Source organism: Cibotium barometz, chromosome 52, assembly GCF_041138505.1.
Source record: "Cibotium barometz isolate CiBa-2024 chromosome 52, ASM4113850v1, whole genome shotgun sequence".
Classification (NCBI taxonomy): domain Eukaryota; kingdom Viridiplantae; phylum Streptophyta; class Polypodiopsida; order Cyatheales; family Cibotiaceae; genus Cibotium; species Cibotium barometz.
The window spans coordinates 5,271,935-5,290,604 of NC_141097.1; the positions used below are offsets into that span (position 1 = coordinate 5,271,935).

The 18,670-nt window shown below is 45.4% G+C and overlaps 1 protein-coding gene across 4 annotated transcripts in view; it reads right to left on the bottom strand.

Moving 5' to 3' along the window:
- The window catches only part of LOC147608710 (alpha-(1,6)-fucosyltransferase), a 59,888-nt gene that overhangs the window by 22,065 nt on the left and 19,153 nt on the right, over positions 1 to 18,670 (bottom strand). For 3 of the 4 annotated variants that reach the window (XM_086788283.1, XM_086788285.1, XM_086788286.1), the window contains exons 2-5: positions 14,448 to 14,860; positions 14,065 to 14,314; positions 13,787 to 13,952; positions 13,443 to 13,545 (exon numbers count right to left, since the gene is read on the bottom strand). In XM_086788283.1, coding sequence (XP_086644409.1) covers positions 13,443 to 13,545; positions 13,787 to 13,952; positions 14,065 to 14,314; positions 14,448 to 14,860 — 932 coding nt within the window. The remainder of the gene's footprint in view (positions 1 to 13,442; positions 13,546 to 13,786; positions 13,953 to 14,064; positions 14,315 to 14,447; positions 14,861 to 18,670) is intronic. The other variant, XM_086788284.1, reaches the window with a different exon arrangement.

An 18,670-nucleotide genomic window follows, 5' to 3' on the forward strand; every position in this document is an offset into this window, starting at 1 on the left:
CCTCACTCTCAAGGTCACTGCCGGTAGCCGAGTCCTCAAATGCCTCATCCTCTAGAGGTGCAGGTGCACCACTAGTACTAGCCTCTCGAGAAGATCGTGTAGTGCGAGCCGGAGCCATGATCTCCTCACAGAGCATAGAATAGATGTCTCTCTCCTCCTGAGGAATGTCGGGAATCTCCTTGCACTTCATGATATCAATCTTATCTGGATTCACTTGGCGAGGCTCAATGGGATGACCCTTTTGTTCTAGCAATCGGAGATTGCAATGACAAAAGACAAGCCTCTCCAATTGTGCTGAGGAGAGTCTATTTCTCTTTTTCGTGTGAAAAAGAGTCCATGTACTCCAGTTTCTCTCACAAGGCCCTGAACTGCAATCCTGGGAGAGAACTCTCAATGCAATCCGTCTCTACATTGTACAAAAAAGAATGTTAAGTTAGAGTCAAAAAGAGAGTAGCATTTGAATGTAGATTTTGAAAGAGTAGGACTCAGGAGACAAAGATACAAGATTCAAGAATCAAGAAACCTTACCAAGTTGGGTGTCCCAATACCGTATTTCTCCCACCAAGACACTGGCTCCAACTGTGTCTCCCTGAGCAATGCAGTAGCTCGCCCAAACATATGGCTACCGTTGCGGTAAATGAGAAGCTCATCCTCGAGCTTTCTCGTAAGCTGTATATCACCTCCCACTCCCACCAACTTGGTAATGTACTCAACCCATCTTGACTCTAGCTCCTCATTGAGGTATTGCTCCTCATTCCTCCAAAGGGAATGCAAAATATGCATGATGTATGAAAGGAAACGTTTTTAAGGTTTTTAAAATATGCATGATGTATGAAACGCGTTTCATACAGGACGAAACGTTTCGAAACGTTTCGTACGTTTCGAACCTGTACGAAACGCGTTTCTATGCAACTGTGGTACAGCCTTGCTACTGATTGGGCAGGGGACAGGGAATCCATGACAGAGATGGATAGTACCCTTGGAAGGTAGAGAGGGTTTGTACAGGTGTGTCGACTGTATGGTATGCTGTGCTGTGATACTCTTTGGAGAGACAGTTTGGGAGTCTATGTTGTGATGCAGGAGCACTGGATGTGTCAGGGTGTGATGCTGTTCATAGTGTGAGAGGCTATGGATGGTTGTGGGGCAGCCTTCATCATGGGAGAAAGCTTCTGTATGCAGACTCAATGTGAGAGAGTCTTTCGATGTGAACATTGGCTGGACTTGTTTGTGGATGCCGAGTGGACAAGAAGCCAGATGTAGGTTCTTTGCAGGCTTCAGGGGTTCTACTGTGACGGCAGAGTTCCCAGCCTTATATTGTAATCAAAGCTCTTATAATCAATTAAAGAAATACCGCAAGGGGCGCCACTGCGATTTGGGGCCAATCGGTGTCCTGTGTACTGTTTGCAGGAGCACTCTAGCTCCCCCTGTTTGTTTTCCTTTTCTAGGTCCTCAATGGTGTTGAAGTGTTTTATGTGCGAGTGTTTGTTTCACCGCCCGTCAAGGCCGGTTTACACCCGCCAACATGTTTCCTCGAAACAAAATGCCACCACGAACAGCAAGAAACTTTGCTTGGTTACGAATTCCCACACAAATGTGCAGTGCACTCCAAGATTAGATGATGAGCTGCTAGACACACTGCGCCCATAATCCCCAACAGTGGACGGAAAACACATCATGTCCCGAAAGCCTCGAACAATGAACTCGGAACAGATCCAGTTCATAATCTCTGCTACACAAAAGATAACCATGTCCTGCCAGATGTCTAATGCTTGGAACTCCGAATCACGGTCTCCATGCACCAATAAGTGGAGCTGTAATCAGCCCCCTCTCTCGCCCACAAGCCTCCTTTGGCAAGAAACACATAGGGGGAATTGCATGTATACTAGAGAAGTATACCATCTGGGTCCTCCTGAGCCGTAAGCGCCTTGGGAGCCCTAGAAGTGGTACTAGAAGAATCTGTATCACTGTCGTGTGTCGTGTCTTTGCCCTTTCTCTGAGATGAAGACTTGCCCTTGGTCTTGTCGTTGTTCTTGGACAAACAATCCTTGGACAGATGTCCTCTCTTCCCACAAGAGAAGCAACGACTCCGACCTTCTTTTGAACTGTGGAAAGTGCCTGGTCAGAACTGTTGAGAGACACCTTCAACTTACCCTTAGAAACGAGGACGGACTCTTCCTCCAAGAGTAGGGAGCTAAGATCATCAAAATCCAACTCAGTGGATATGACCTGGCACCTCAAAGATCGAGAAATCACATCATGGTCCGGGGGAAGCTTGGTGAGGATAAGTGCAGCCAACTGAGCAAAGGACAAAGCAGTACCCATTGCCAGTAAACTAACTGGTCATGGATAACCTTGGCCTTCATGAGAAACGACTGCATGGAACTGCCTGCTGTTAACAAACCGTAGAGTTTCCCTTGCAAGGTAACTGCCCTCATCGACGAATCCTGAGCAAAGAGATCCTCCAATTTAGACGATACCATATAAGCACTGGTGCGAGTTTGCACGGCCAGTGAGACCTTCTCTGTGATGATTCGCACAAGCACTGAATGCAACTTCGAGTCCCAATTCTCCTAGTCTCGTAATTCTGCAACAAATTCATCCTCTTGATCCTGAGTCCACCTCCTAGAGTTCTGAGGCCGCTCAGGCTTCCTCTCAATGCCCTGAACAATATCCTACAAGCCCTTGTGGATGAACCAAATCCGCATTTGAAGCTTCCAATGGGCATAGTTGGGTCCTTTCAACTTGTCATCCTTGTTCGTACAGGGGGGGAGCCATATCCACAGCAACAAAGAAAACAAATCTCATCTCTCCAAGACTCCTCTCAAGTGCTTTCCAAGGAAGCGAGGCTCCAGAATCAATCAGCCCCCTCTCAAATAATCTGAGAGGAACAAAGGCTAGACAGCAGCAAAACAATCCTAGAAACCACCGCGAACCTCCTACCGAAAGGGTAGGGACTCGTGGAGGAAGAAGAAAATGTACAGCCACTTGTTTGGCAACACCACATGTAAGAAGCTCACCACAACTGATGCTGAAAACAGAAAACGCAGGCAATAACTCCTCAACCTGCCTCTGAAGAGCAAAACGCAGCCTGTAGGGCTGGCCGACAGCAGCAAGAGGGCTCGCTGGACCAGAAAATGCAGCCACTGTATATGCTGATCTGCAACCGGAGAAGCTATGGAAGCAAAATGCACAGCAGAATAGAAGACGACGAGCGAACAGCCTGAACCTAAGCAAATGATACCATGTTGGAGAATGCACAAGCGGAAGCATAAATTGAACAAGAGAGAGTAGAGAGAGCTTGTGGACAAGATCACCTTTTATATTAGCATGAAGGCTCTACAATGGCAATTGGCCAGCAAGAGATGTTGAGCTTGTGCAAAGGAATGGATAAGAAAGTGAGAAATGGGAGGCCTCCTTACATAGTGAGGATGTGCACCTGGCCGACTGCTCTAGAACAGACCGACCAGCTCACAACTCATGAAATAAGGAAAAAATACATTAGATGTCCAATAAATAGGCTCTGCCCAAATACACTAAGATGCATTGATTCGAACAAAGTATACACCCTGGAGCCTTTAGAGTGAAAGGACGACTCTGCTAAGCTGACAAGTAAGGGAAGTGGTCATGAGAGCTCGAGTGACTTGTCTATCAATGCCCTTGAGCTCTTTGTGAAGCTGTGTGTATATCTCCTCCTGTTCATCACGTACTTCCATCGCTCTCCTCGGCATGCTTCTGACTGTGACAATCAAGCTCCTCAACATCTACATACCATGTATTCACTAGTCAGTTATTAGTGACTAGTCACTTTAAACTTTTTTTAAGTACAGGTACGGAAAGCATGGTACCGGTACGGTACGTATTGAAAGTACCAAATGGATGAGTATGATTATGGAATGCTCTGCCTGCACTCCAGTTCTTGGCGGTCCCTAGTTCCCAAGACCGTGATGGATCTTAACCTCCAATTCTTAACAGAGGTAAGGACCCACAGCCCTAGTCCAGCCTTCGAGGACCGATTCGCGGCTAGCCTCTTCCGATCTTTTGGAGAGTGGCTCACCTTCAGATGGCTCCCACCAGAGGCTCAAGGGAGAAGCCTAGGCAGACATCAGCTCCTCCATCCCTCCTGAGTGGCTCGTACTGGTCCAAGATCTGCCTCCCCCTGAGTGGAAAGGGGTTTTTACCAAACATGATATCCCAGATGGAGGCACCCTCATGACTTTCTCTATAGGGCCATAGGGCAGATTGAGTCGATCCCCCCCCCCCTCAACAGAGGACCTCAGCAGCAGCACTTTAGAGTGATTGAGTTTCATAACCACAGATGACACGTAGACCCACCTCCAGCCAAAGTGGCCATAGAGAGATCTTGGAGATTTTGGTTATGGGAGGACCGACCAGTGATGCGTGTACAGTGAGATCCTTGTGAGAGGTAGTGGCACAATCCCTTCACCCTCAAGGATGCCCCCAACATCCCTTTCTTTGAGTACACAGTCTGTCTAAGCCACAGGATTGAGATGCCAGAGCATGATAGTACACCAGCGGCAATGCCACACTAGCAGACAAGGGCATCCCCACACACTTCCTCCACAATTTTTGGAAGTGGCTGTGGGACAACTTCCCGCCACGGAAGATTCACTTTCCTATGGCAAATAGCACAGAGGACCTTGGCAGTGGACACCTGGCTAGCAATTGGAGGTTGGGCGGCTCTCTGTTCTAGATGTGGACACCCATCTGGAGACACAACAACATTACATTGCCTTTGGGATTGTCCCAAGGCACACAGGTTTGGTTGTGGATCCTTCGCATTTTCACCATGGACCAAGCACCAACCTGCACCACCACCAAGAGGCAGTAGCCTGGTCTTGTGAGACAGCACCAGCCCTAGCATATGAGGAGAATCGAGATAGAACAAGTCCTCGCCCTTCTTCTCTCTCATCACAGTATCATGACAACCCTGTTATCAGCAGCCTAAGTTGGGAGGAGGCCCACAAGCCCTATCAGAGGTGGGAGATCATCAATAGTATAGCAGCATGGCACATTTGGCGTGCTCGTTGCACCGAGGCCATAGAGGACACTTACCAAGCCACCCATTGAGTCCATCAAGACCACATGGGCAGACATCATACACACCCTCCATGGCCAGTGGGAGAAGCTTCGAGGCAGCTCTAATCACATGCAGAAGTGCCAAGAGGCTTTTTTGAGGATTTGGAGCAGCGGTTTTCTCCTCATGGTCAAAGACAGCAAGGTCACTTCACATTACACGCCACACGTTTGCCTGTTCCCCCCTCCCCACCATTGTATGAGATAGCCTTCTTCGCGAGCGGAGGAAGAGCCCCACTCTATCCCCTATTGTTTTTCTTGTCTCCCATGATTGAGATCGGTCATGTACTTAGTCAATTCAGCTGCATTTTTGGTAACTAATGGAAGGATCTTGTTTTTTTTTTTTTTTTTGGGGGGGGGGGGGGGAGACTCTCAATCACACCACCTCACATAGTATCTCCATCTATGTGCAGCAGGTGCACAAAGATCATCTCAACCCCTAATAATAGGTGCATCAACCTTTGCACCATCAACTGGCTTCCATGTGACCCAATCAATGGGCAAGAGTTCTCAAACACTTCAAATCCAAGGGACACCATTGGAAAATCATGTTTTCTTAACTCAAAAAGAAACAGAGGATTAGAAACTACTAAGGTAACCGTTAGACAATCGTTGCAGTGCTTCTACTATCTTGGGTCGCACAAGGTGACAGACTGCCCGAATTGGAGTACTTCAATACTTGCAATTGTTGATACCTTACAACTCCTATGCAAATGATATGCAATCAATCACATGTTCATAGACTGCCCAAGGAGCATTGCTTTAATGCAAAAGCAACCTTGTAGTACTCAACACTTACATTGATCTTAGCTCTTTTCTACACGCTGCAGCTTTGACACAACTGGGAGAGATTCGCGAGCAGGAGCAACGGCTGAGACGCAGCCTTGCTTCGCTACAGCGCCTTCAGGAGCAGCAGCCTGCATGTGAGTGGGTGGCGTCCCAGCTGAGCCAGGCATGCCAGGAGGTTAGAGAGGTAGAGGAGCAGAGACATGAGTTTTACTATCGTCGTCAGGCCTCTCAGTGGACGCAGCTTGGTGATAGAGTGACTGGAGAGTTTTTTGAGATCACTGGACCCCGTCATGCGCGAGCAGGAGTCCGCCAGCTTGGTAGACCGGATGGATCGGTAGCTACTGAGCTCGGGGAGATCAGAGCCATTGCTACTGCATTTTATAGTGCCGGCTGCACCCATAGTGAACCATACAGTTCCATACTGCCATGTGTATCTCTGTCAATTGCCTGGTCTGTGTCCCATAGGCCCCAAACCGCTAATCCATGGGCCGGCCATCAATGATGACCCGACCATCTCGATAGAAGGCCTTCTTGCCTTCTCTCCTCGCGTGTAAGACTCGTGGCATGCAAGTTCTCCTATGCTCAAGCTGCATCCTCGTGAGATCATCATCCAAGAAAATAGGAGCTCCCTCTAAACCTCGTAGTATGACCCTCTTCCTCATGAAGGTGACCCTCTCCGTCTCTCCTGCAAACTGTAGGATGAGGGCTCGCTTGCGTGTTAAGTCTTTCCCGACTCTCCATGCTTTGGTGAAGGGGAGAGGGTGCTCTTCCTTGTAGCCGAGCTTCATGCATAGAAGCTGTCCATCTTTCTCGGGAGTGGAGTAGGGTGTCTCGGCTATACCTGTGACTCGAATGTTGAGGCGGCGGGCATGCCTCATCTTCTCCTCCTCAATGGTGGTGTGAATGATTTGGTGTTCTTCCCTTTGAGTCTCCTCCCTCACTTCTTTACGGATGTTCTTCTTCACCACCTCAACCCATCCTGACTGCTTGGCTTCGAGCTTTCCCTCCATGTCCTTTGTGATCTCCTTGGAGATCTCTTCTTTGATGGCCGTGAGAGTGTTGTCATTGATCTCCCCTTCTTCCTTCTCAGCATTCTTGATGGCTACCATTTCCACTTTCAATGCACTCACCTCCTCCTTGAGTGCCGTGTTCTCTTGTTCGAGGTTCGTGACCCGTGCTTCGAGAGCTATGATGTGCCGATGTAGTTTGTTTTCCACCTCATTGAGGTTGGAATCGGATGTCTTCTTGTTCTCCTTGATTAGTGCCTTCATTGCCATCTCGAGGGCCTCGAGTTTCTCTTGGAGACTCGGGGCCATGATCCATCCCTCCAGGTCACTCTGCAGTCCTTCCCACAGGCAGGGAGGAGAGAGAGAGAGAGAGAGAGAGAGAGAGAGTTATGTTGCTGCCTTGGGGGCCTGAGCAAGGGTGGGTGGGGAAAAGGGAGGCAAAATAGCGAACTGGCAGGCACAGGCGAACTGGGGGGCACAGGCGAACTGGCGGAAAGGGGTAAGCAGAGGCAAAATGGCGAACTGGGGCGAACTGGCGGAAAGGGGGGCACAGAGTGTCCACCTTGTCATCAAGTTTAGCAAGAGGGGATGTCACATGAATGCCCGTGCCATGGCATAAACCTCAACATGAACAGTATATTCCTTGTTTAGGACAGCAACAGTTGTTGTTTCTCGTACCGGTACGAATGGGTTCGTACCGTATGAGTCCCCCCCCCCAAAAAAAAAAAAAAGAAATCCCAAATGCTTTAAAAAAATATATAGAAACCCTGCTTAACGAAGATCCCAAATGCTCGCAATACTTCGCAACTTTCATGTCCACTCAGTATTTCATATGGGGTTGTTGAGAGACCTAAAAAATCTGACGAGGTAGACTGGTAGTGTACACTTGATTGGTAGGATGAGAGAATCTTGCTACATCACTTGGAGATCCCTGGTATAGGTAGGCTAGACAGTTAAGATTCTAAAGTTATGTACGAGGGAGAAGATTTGGACATGGCCATTTTGATCTAGAGAGGAGTCCCTAAACCTATCACCCTAGATGCACTGCTCGTATTTGTGCAAGGACGGTCCCTTAGTCATAAACGCTACACTGGGAGACCTTTGGTATTGCATTACCCATCCAGGTTCTTTTTTGGAGACAATCGGGAGATCCAACTGGGAGAGACACATATCCATGTTCTGGTTCCTCAAGCACTGTAGACTCCTGCCCTCCCAACCTTCCCTCACATTCAAGCTTGAAGCTCCATAGGTTGTAAGTGTAAAAAATAAAAACTGTATTTTATCGTGCGGTATCCGAAAATTTCATATCGTACCAAAAATTCCCGTACGGTATCGTATTTTCGTACCGTGACAGCTATGGACGGCAATTAAGGCATTAGTAAAGCTAGGACATGGTCTTTGAGCCAATCGGCAACATCAGGGGGGCATTGTCGGTAGCATGGACAACACGTGTGAACCCAATCAACATTTAATGCTGATTATCTTCACGTCGTGGTCAGAGGTAACAAGCCGACAGCTGCTTCACTTGGCCAACCAGCTCTACCTAGTCATATATAAGCATACGCCATCATTTGTATTCATGAATCACCTTTTTGAAGAAATTATAATTCAGTAGAAGCGTGTAGAAGGCCAGAGGTCACCCCTACGGAATAGACCAGACATTCATGTCACCTTTTTGTACTATAACACAAATAAAACTCCGACACCAACTCTCTCTCTCTTTCCCTCTCTCTCTCTCTCTCTCTCTCTCTCTCTCTCTCTCTCTCTCTCCTCTCCTCGGTCTTAATCATTTTCATTCAGCATCTTGTTCTTAATTAGGCTTAGGGTTGTGGATTAAGCAGTAAAGCTTCCATGCATGCAAAAACGGAAGTAGTCCCCTTCAAATTAAGTGCATCCGCTATTGATACAACTTATATGGGATGTACTCAATCATGCACCGAATACGTGGAAGATCTCGCTCCAGTGGGCTTGGCGATCACTGCACTATGCACTTGACATGGTTTGCAACCATTTAAATGCCTAATGATACGTACGAACGGTGAATTTTCACCCATTAAAATTTGTTTTCGATGTTTGAGGACTTGACTCATAGCTAAGAGTTCTATGCCATACATTGAGTAATTCCGCTCAGTATCATTCAACTTGCAACTCATGTAAGGATGTCCTTGTTACAAAATCGCGCCAACAGCATGGTTACTTGCATTGGTGGCTACCCCAAATATATCATCCCAGGAGCTAACTTCAAACAAGGCGCCTCAACGAGGGCCCTCTTGAGTTCTTGGAAGGCCTTCAGGACAGATTTGCACCTTCTACCTTTGGGTCTTGACACCTTTCACAAGTCCATAAGGGTTGTTGATGTGTCAACAAACTTGTTTATGTGGGATTGGTAAGCTACACATATCCCAAAGAAGGATCGCACATCAAATGTTGTGACCAACACCTCCCAATTGAGCACTTTAAAACCTTTGCGAGGTCCAAGCAAATGCCCTTAGCGCTAGTGATGTATCCCAAGTAATGCACCTCCAACAAAAAGAAGTCAACTTCTTTTCATTTATATAGAGCTCATTCTGCTCCAAGCGAGATGCATAACTCATTCAACATTCAAAAAAATGAAGACACAATGATCAATCAGATCTCGAAAAATGTGCATCATCATATGGTTGAACGTTAACGTGGCTAGAGTGTCGGTCAAACCAAAAGGCATGACCACAAACTCGTAGTGAGTCTTTTCTGTATGAAAAACCACCTTTTGAATCTCCTTAGAGGCAATCCATACCTAATGGTACCCACTCTTAAGATCTATCTTTAAAAATATTTTGGCCTCATTCAAACGCTCAAGAATATACTCAATGCACGACATAGGAAAGCAGCTATTGACAGTCTACTTGTTCAATGACTAATAGTTGACGACCCATCCTTCTTTAAGATGAAAAGGGTCGGAGTTGCAAATGGTGAAACACTTGGTCGGATAAACCTTGTCTATCGCAACTCATCTAACTCACGATCCAGTTCTTCCCCCCTTAGACTTGCTAAGGCGATAAGGGAACTTTCTCGAAGGCTTCAAGCCAGGGAGGTGCTCAATGTGATGATCCTCCAAACACGATGATGGTAACTGAGGTGGTGAGCTCTCAATCATGAGTAGCTTGTGGAACTTGGCATAGAGTGCCTTGTACCTTTCCGAAGCGCTAGCCTCCTCTGCTATAGCCTGGAACCCACACGGCACCCTTCCTAATCTCTCGCTTCGCCTAAATGTGGAAAATGAGAGGAAAGTTAGAAACATTTGTATCTCCTTTCAAAACGAAAGGATGGGAGACATTGCACATGATACAGAACTCATTAGTGGTCAAGTCTCATCTTGGTTGGAACCTATGGAACCATTTCATGTCTAAAATCACGTCTGCACCTACAAGACGGGCAACCATGAAGTCCCACACGAACTCAACTTGTTGTATGATGACCTTTGCACTCCGGACCACCTCGAACTTGGCTGGGTACTCATGCCTTCTCCAAACCTAGCTACCTGACAATCAATGGAAGTTAAGGGGAAATGGGCATGGTGAGCAGCATGCTCTGTAATGACATCCTCTGTGCTTCCACTATCGAACAAGACAATGACACGCAAACCCATAACACTTAAAAAGCTCTCTGGGTTCAAACTTCGATAACACCCCCTCCAGCTAGGTTTCCAACTCCTTGTAGATGATCATGCCAACAATGGAAGTGGGGTAGTCTGAATGCTGGGGTGGCCACCACCGAAGTTGTGCTAGCTGCAGGAGTGCCATGGGTCTTCCTAGGATGCTAGTTCTTGGAACGTCCACAAAGTGGCAAAGAAACATATAGTCTCTTTGCAATACTATGCAACCTCTGGTGGTGGAGAGAACTTCCCACTAATTACGCCCTGGCTGACTTTTTGATCTGGGCAAACTGAGCCCCTTTGGACTTGACACCACTGGTGTCAGATAATTGGGCTAAGGTTTGGAAAGACACTTTCCCTTGGTTCTTGTTACCCTCCTCGTGGATTTTGTTGTTCCAAAGTGGGTTGGGCTTGGTGTTTTAGTTTTGGGCTTGCTAGTGTTGCTTCTATGTATCAAACGAGGAACTGAGATTCACAATCTCGTTCTAATGATTGTATCTACGTTTTTTCAGACCCCCACCTCTTCTCCTCCATTGCTAACAAGCCTTAGATTCCAACTAACCTCAAAATAAACATTGTAACCTTGCTTGTGATTGCCAAAAAGAAGAAAGTGAGCAAAAAATATATAAGAAACAAATGTAATCACTCGCAAAGATCCCCCACTCCGTTTAGATACCCCTCTTATCACTCACTGCTTTATTTACTAACCAACCTTTCCCATTCTGAAGGAACAAAGAACATTGACACTTCAGTCAAAGTTGTAAGGAACAACAACATAGCTTCTCTATTCTTCCCTCTCAGTCACAAGGATGTGATCGATAACCGGATCAACATCCGACCGTGTGTGTGTGGGGGGGGGGGGGGGGAAGAGGGAATGTTATATACCTAGATGAATCCAAGAACATGCCCAAATTCACCTTTTAGGAACGTGCATGTTATATACTCATGGTAGTCAACCCACAAGACTATATAACAATCAACTCCATTATGCATAGTATGGACTAGATACTACGACATCCCCACTAACGTCATCAGTGCCCAATAGTGGATGTAGAACTTTGTATCCACACACACACACACATAAGAGCATATATTCACACAAAGCCCTTCGTACTGAGTTTCTGTCAAACCTCTGAAGATGCAGGGCAAACTAAGCCATAATGAAGCCTAGCACTAAGAGAAGCAGCAAATAGAAAGAATTAGTATAGCAAATAAGTAGTTGATAGGGTAAATGCACCGGTAAAGATAGAAAGAATAAGCACAATATCAACTGGCCGCAACTCGGACGAAAACTTCACAATGTGAAATCTGCATGTCCGCTAATACGGCTTAATTATATACCTAGATGAATCCAGGAACATGCCCAAATTCACCTTTTAGGAACGTGCATGTTGTATACTCATGGTAGTCAACCCACAAGACTATTTAACTATCAACTCCATTATGCATAGTATGGACTAGATACTATGACATCCAGGAACATGCCCAAATTCACCTTTTAGGAACGTGCATGTTGTATACTCATGGTAGTCAACCCACAAGACTATTTAACTATCAACTCCATTATGCATAGTATGGACTAGATACTATGACATCCCCACTAACGTCATCAGTGCCCAATAGTGGGTGTAGAACTCTGTATCAAGATATGCTCTCACACACGCACTCCACACACACACACACACACATAAGAGCATATATTCACACAAAGCCCTTCGTACTGAGTTTCTGTCAAACCTCCGGAGATGTAGGACAGACCCAGCCATAATGAAGCCTAGCACTAAGAGAAGTAGTAAATAGAAAGAATTAGTACAACAAATAAGTAGTTGATAGGGCAAATACACCGCTAAAGATAGAAAGAATAAGCACAATATCAATTGGCTCCGCAACTCAGACAAAAACTTCACAATGTAAAATCTACATGTCCGCTAATACGTCTTAATTATATACCTAGATGAATCCAGGAACATGTTAATCCATTTATGGGTTAACAACAACCACAACATCAACAACCAAAGACGCACACACCAAAAGAATGTACAATCAAGCCATGAAGCAATGGTGTCCATACCAACGTCCGTAATGGTCCGAGGGAATACTTATGGTGATCCTTGAGCAGTAAGCTAGGATGAACTCTCTAACAAAGTACTTCATGGATGTATTATGAGATTAAGCATTGTATAAGCAATAGGCCACTTATGAACCATGGGCACCCATCCGGTCACACTTTAAGTGTGTGTGAACAAATAAGGCCTTGTATATAAGGCAACTTTTCTCATAATCTCCCATTATTGGGCAATTGAGTCTTACTAATCATCTTTCATTGCATGCTAGTGAGCTTGTGTGAGAGAGTGTGTGAGATGAGAGGAGAGACAAGAACCCGTAGCCAACGCAACGGCGTGACAACGCTCAACAATATTTGGAGTAGAGGTAGAGCTCTACACCTATACAACATCCTCTATCCTTGCTTCTATAAGTAGTTGTTACCCCAGATAATCATAAAGGTGTGACAACGTCGACAATATTTGGAGTAGAGGTAGAGTGATTCCCTTATCTCTAAGCCTATACAACATCCTCTATCCTTGCTTCTATAAGTAGTTGTTACCCCAGATAATCATAAAACTAATGATAAGACTAAGGGTGTCATAGCATGTAGATCACCCCGCTATGCATGCTGAAACTGATGGTATGATGCTTCTCATGAAGTCAACTCTGCATGCTTTAATTTGGAAACAAACCTAAATTTTCCAGTATTCATACATCTCTTTATTTTTCATACACGCAAAGGCACACAAGCAGGCGCATGCACGATGAGGTGTCTTCTTTTATATATCAAGGAAAAAACCATTTACCTAAAGCATGGCAAACATTTTGATTACAAAAAGGAGAAATTAATTTTGACTAAAGTGTGAAACTACCTGTGCCCTCCACCAACGCCGATCTGATGCCTTATGATAGATGAGCAATTTCCCATTTATTTGAGTTGTTGGCTGCATGCGTTCCCAAGGTTTCCCCCACTGCCTACAGACAATAACCCAATGCTTGGCCATGCAATCAACCTCACCAAGCAATCGTAGCAATATTAAGGAGTAAATTCCAATTAATACGTCAATTTCACAAGAAGCAGGGAGAACCAGGGTGTTGATCACCCATTTACTTGAGGATAATAGGAGTTCAAAAAATGAGTCAAGATATCTCCGTTACAAGCTGCAAACTGATGACAAAGATACAAAGTCAGAAGTTGACAGAAAGATTGGATTACCTTGGCGTTTTTCCAGCCCAAATTTGCCTTGATGTATAATTGTTTTTACCAGTAATTAAACCCTGCTCCCATGCACTGGACTGAGAGGCTAGCAGAAGAGCATGATTTCTGCACTCCTTTGACGTTTCACTAAGGAAGTAACAAGACCAGTGTGCATGGTCACTGCCTACACAGCATTCATGTTCTAAGTTTTCTGAACCGCATTCACACACACACACACACACATATATATGCAAATAATGTTTCTATGAACATGGTTTGAATGCAAGGCGAAGTACCTAAACACTCTTTATGATCTGCACGGTTGAAGTAGTTGCTTACAAGAATTCTCTGCTCATTCAATGCAATTGCAAGCATGCCAGCCATGGAAGCAATCTGAGCCCCCATCCCGAACCCCAGATCAGTTTCCCAGTCTGCCAAAAGGAAGCGCAAACTTGAATCTTGGCAGTTTTTTGGGTGTTGATGCTGCCAAATGTCTGCCTGCACTCTCCTAGTGAATGGCAGGTTATCTTCATCAGCTCCTTCCACCTGGCTCAGAGAAACCATCAGCACAAGCTTATATATAAAAAGTACCTTTCACTGCAACTGCTAGCTTGATTAACAAGATTGGAGTCCCAAAAGAGGGCTTGTACAAGACTCCATTTCAAGCAAAAGACCTTACCCAAGGAGGATAAAAGGTTCGCGTTGTGTGGTTTTTGTTGAGAATCATGTCCCCTTCCATGAAAGCATCACCACGTATGTCCATCCGGAGCCCCAATCCCTGCCCTTTCCAGAGTGTCCAAAGTGGCCAGGTTTTGTTTTCATCCCAAACATCCAATCTGTTATTAATAATGGAATGCTCCTTACAATTTTCAAGGTGAGGCGCTCTAGGTACTTCTGATGGTAAAATACTAGAACTTTTCAACAGGGCATCATCAGAACTTCTCAAAGAAAGAGTGCTTGAAGCTTCCCACAAAGCAAGCAAAAGTGCTAACCGCTTGTGCTCAAAGTTGGGTTCAACATCCTTTCTTTGGTTAACATTGGCAAGGGGCCTATCACTGCCATTGAATTCGGACATTGGCTGTATGCTATTTCCTGCACACAATTTTATGAGGTTCATTCCATATTAGCCTCACAATATGGAAAATACAGTAAGTGAACTCTGACTTTGATGGTGGTAAAACATAATCTCGGTGGTTTCGTGTGAAGGTATGACCGCAGACACAACTTGAAGCTTTGCCATTAAATAAACACGAGGAGTAGTACGCCAAATGATGGAGTGAGTGGGAAGAGAAGGAAACGTTGAGAGAGATAAAGAAAGGAGTTGTATAAACATTTGCAGTGATCCAAAGAAGTACATAATGTATAGTACAACTGTGGTGGAAGATGCCTTATACCTCTGTATTATGGAGTGTCACATGTATCACCCATGTGAGTGCCACATGGACGTCGACATGCTTCCTACTTGCAGCCACCTTCTAGGTAAAATGCAGGGCAGAGTATGGCCTAATTTGGGCCATTTTGGCAACCCAATAGGTCCCCGGAGGTGCCCAAGACATGGACCAATAGTCGGGCACAATTTGAACACAAGAAAAGACCATTTAGATTACTTTCTGGGGTCATGAAATCCTTAGCCGGCCTGATTCTTGAGCATTCCGCTACAGAGGTTCCCAAGCGAAGAGGAAGGGCTAGAGAACCAAGACCAAGGGAAACAACAACCAAGGCACCACAGAAGCTATGAAGCACCAAGACTATGCAGCCCTCGCCTGCAATAGGCATAGTCGGCACCCTTCTTCATTTCTCATTTCGCCTGCACATGGGGGGAAATGAGAGGAAATTAAGGAATGCATGGTTCCTCTTTCAAGGATATTGACTTGGAAACCATAAAAAATCATCAAAACTGTCATAAAAGTGTTCATATTACACCTAAAACTTGTTCCAACCATTGGTACATATCCTGGGCACATATAGAGCTGTGAAAACTGCTCCAAACTGCCCGTATACTACCTTTAACTTTGCCCTTTGTTGGAATTATCTGAGCCTCAGTGGTGTGAAAGGTCTCTGGTGTGAACACATTAGGTATGAACCACCTCTATCTAAGGGTCAAAGATAAGGCCTAGGTGCCTATTAAAAGTATGTACTTGGGGTCCTTTATTCTCACAATGAGTACCCTTCAAGATGTGCAATCTCTCTCTCTCTTTTTTTTTTCGTGAAATGGTGTTTTATATTATATGTAAAAATGTACATCAGCCACATGGCTCACACAGAACCTATGGCCCCAAAAAAAACCCAAACAAAAGATCCTCTAAAGGATCATGACCATGCAAACCTGTACACTAATAAGAAAGCCTCCTAGCCAAATAAGCATCCCAGATAAAAGCATCAAAGATGAGCGAGCCGAGCTGCCGTAGACCATAATGCAATAACATCTGCATCCAGTAGCTGAGCTGAGAGAAGAGAAGAAAACTGCCAAAGCCGCAAACCGTGGATACGTAGAATGTGCCCATGTATTCCAGACGAGGAATCAAAGATGAACCCATTCCGTGTAGTCCAAATATGCCAAAGTCCTGTCCATCTAAGGAAATGGAATATCACAAGGTGACTGTCCGAAGTCATGACTTGAGGACAAATCCCAAATATCCACTGATGAGCCGAAACAGTAGACCTCTCTACTGCCTCCCAAACGTGAGAGACAAAAGACCAAATCTGACAGGCCACTGGACAACTCATGAACAGATGCATAACTGTTTCAGTGCATGTCGTGCAGAAGAAGCAAGAGACCAGTGTAATTTTACGACAGTTGAGCTGATCCCGTGTAGGTAATCCTCCCACCAACATCCTCCAAATGAAAACCTTAGCTTGGTAAGGGAGTTTAGACTGCCAACCACGCATAAGAGTTTTCTGCCACCATGATTTAGACTTGTGCAATCCCCACACCTTATTGGCCTTGGCTGAAACCCAATCTTTCTCTGATACGAGACCTGGTTAGCTGAAAGTGATATCAAGTCACCAGATTTACATAGTGCCCAATCAAGCCAAGGCTGATCTGCAGATGGCCGAGGCAATGGAGTAAAAGGCTCAACTGCATGCATGATGTCAACCCATAGTGGCTGAAATGTCCGAGGAACCCTAAAGTGCTGCCGAATACGACGAAACGAATATGGCCTGTCACGACCAGGTATCACAGCATCTCGGATTCTAACCAAGCCTAACCTGACCATGCGGTTGAGTCGTATGCATGAAGCATCTCTGTCTGGCCAAACAAAGACACGCGACTCCACAAATGTTTTGAACTGCAAAGAGTTCAAAAGTAGTCTTTCATGACCAAGATCCCACCGAGCCAATAGTAGAACTTCATGTCAAGAAAGGAGAATATGAGATAAAATGTGAGATGAGCAAATACAGACAGGATGAGCCGCATTCACAATGTCCCACCATGAAGCCTGCACACGTGTCCGTCCATGTGACAATCCCTCCAACTCAATCAAGTCACGAGCCATGAATACCCAAGGCTGCTCTTGCAAACACATATCCTGAAAAAGCGCCCACCTACGCGCCACCATATGCAAGCGGACATCCCGTAAAGCAGCCCCACCCATTCTTTTGGGCATCGTAATGTGATTCCAAGCTATCCATGTTTGACCCATAATATTTCCTTGCCTCTTTCACAGCATAAACCGAATGGGAGCAACCAAACGGAGAAGAGATTTGTGCGTCCAAGGTAGCAAAGGCAAAAAATAAGAAATCGTACTAAGCATAATAACCTGAGCTACCTTAACCCTCACGTACATAGGCCACCCTTGAGCTTTCCAATACACAAATTTATCCGAGATCCAAGCAGAAATCCAAGCAAGAAGCGCTTGGGGGTCCACATCCACACCCACCGGATACCCAAGATGACGAACAATGTCTCCTGTATGCACCACACGGCCTTGCCACCCTAATGCCTCAAGATCAAATTCCGTGCATACAATGAGAGCTGATCTTGTTGAATTTATTTTCAGCCCAGAAGCCAATGCAAAATTATTCCAAGCTTCCATTGCTCGATCTATATTGGCTTTTTCGGCCCTGAGAAACATAAAAGTGTCATCCGCAAGGGCTTGAGCAACCAATTGCTTGCCATGAGGGAGATGCAAACCAACCACTTCACCATGCGATGCCATAGCATCTAGGCGAGATAACATAGGATGAGTGGCAATGGCAAAGAAAAGAGGGCTAAGAGGACAGCCCTGCCGGAGAGAATGGGTGAGAGAAATACCATCCGAAAGTCGTCCATTGAGCATAATCCGCGTGATAGAGCCAGAGCCAAGTAAATGCACCAAATTAGCCATTTTGGGACCAAAGCCCATGGCTGTCATTAACTGAGAAAGGAAAGACCAGCTGACACGATCAAAAGCTTTTTCAAGATCCAACTGCACCATCACAATCTCTTACTTCTTTGCCTTGGCATAATCCACTCCAATTAGAACATTAAGAATATTATGCAAAATATTCCTGCCATGCACAAATCCATATTGATATGGATGAATAAGAGTAGGCAGCACCTTCTGCAAGCAATTAGCAAAAATCTTTGTAAAGATTTTATACATAATACCCATAAGTGAGATCGGGCGCCATTGAGCCAAAGAAATAGACGAAGAGACTTTGGGCAACAAACGAAGTATGCCCAACTTCCAATCGGCAGGCATATATCCCTCATCTCAACCCCTTTGACAAATAAGCGTCAAAGGCTCTGCAAGCTGATCAGCATATTTTCGAAAAAACTCATTTGTCAAACCATCCCAACCAGGGCTCTTTCCCATGGAAAGTTTGGAGAGAACAGCTTTCACTTCTCCTTGAGTAACAGGAGCATCAAGCTGAACCGCCACATCAGGGTCAACTTGATATCGTGCTTCAGCAAACAAT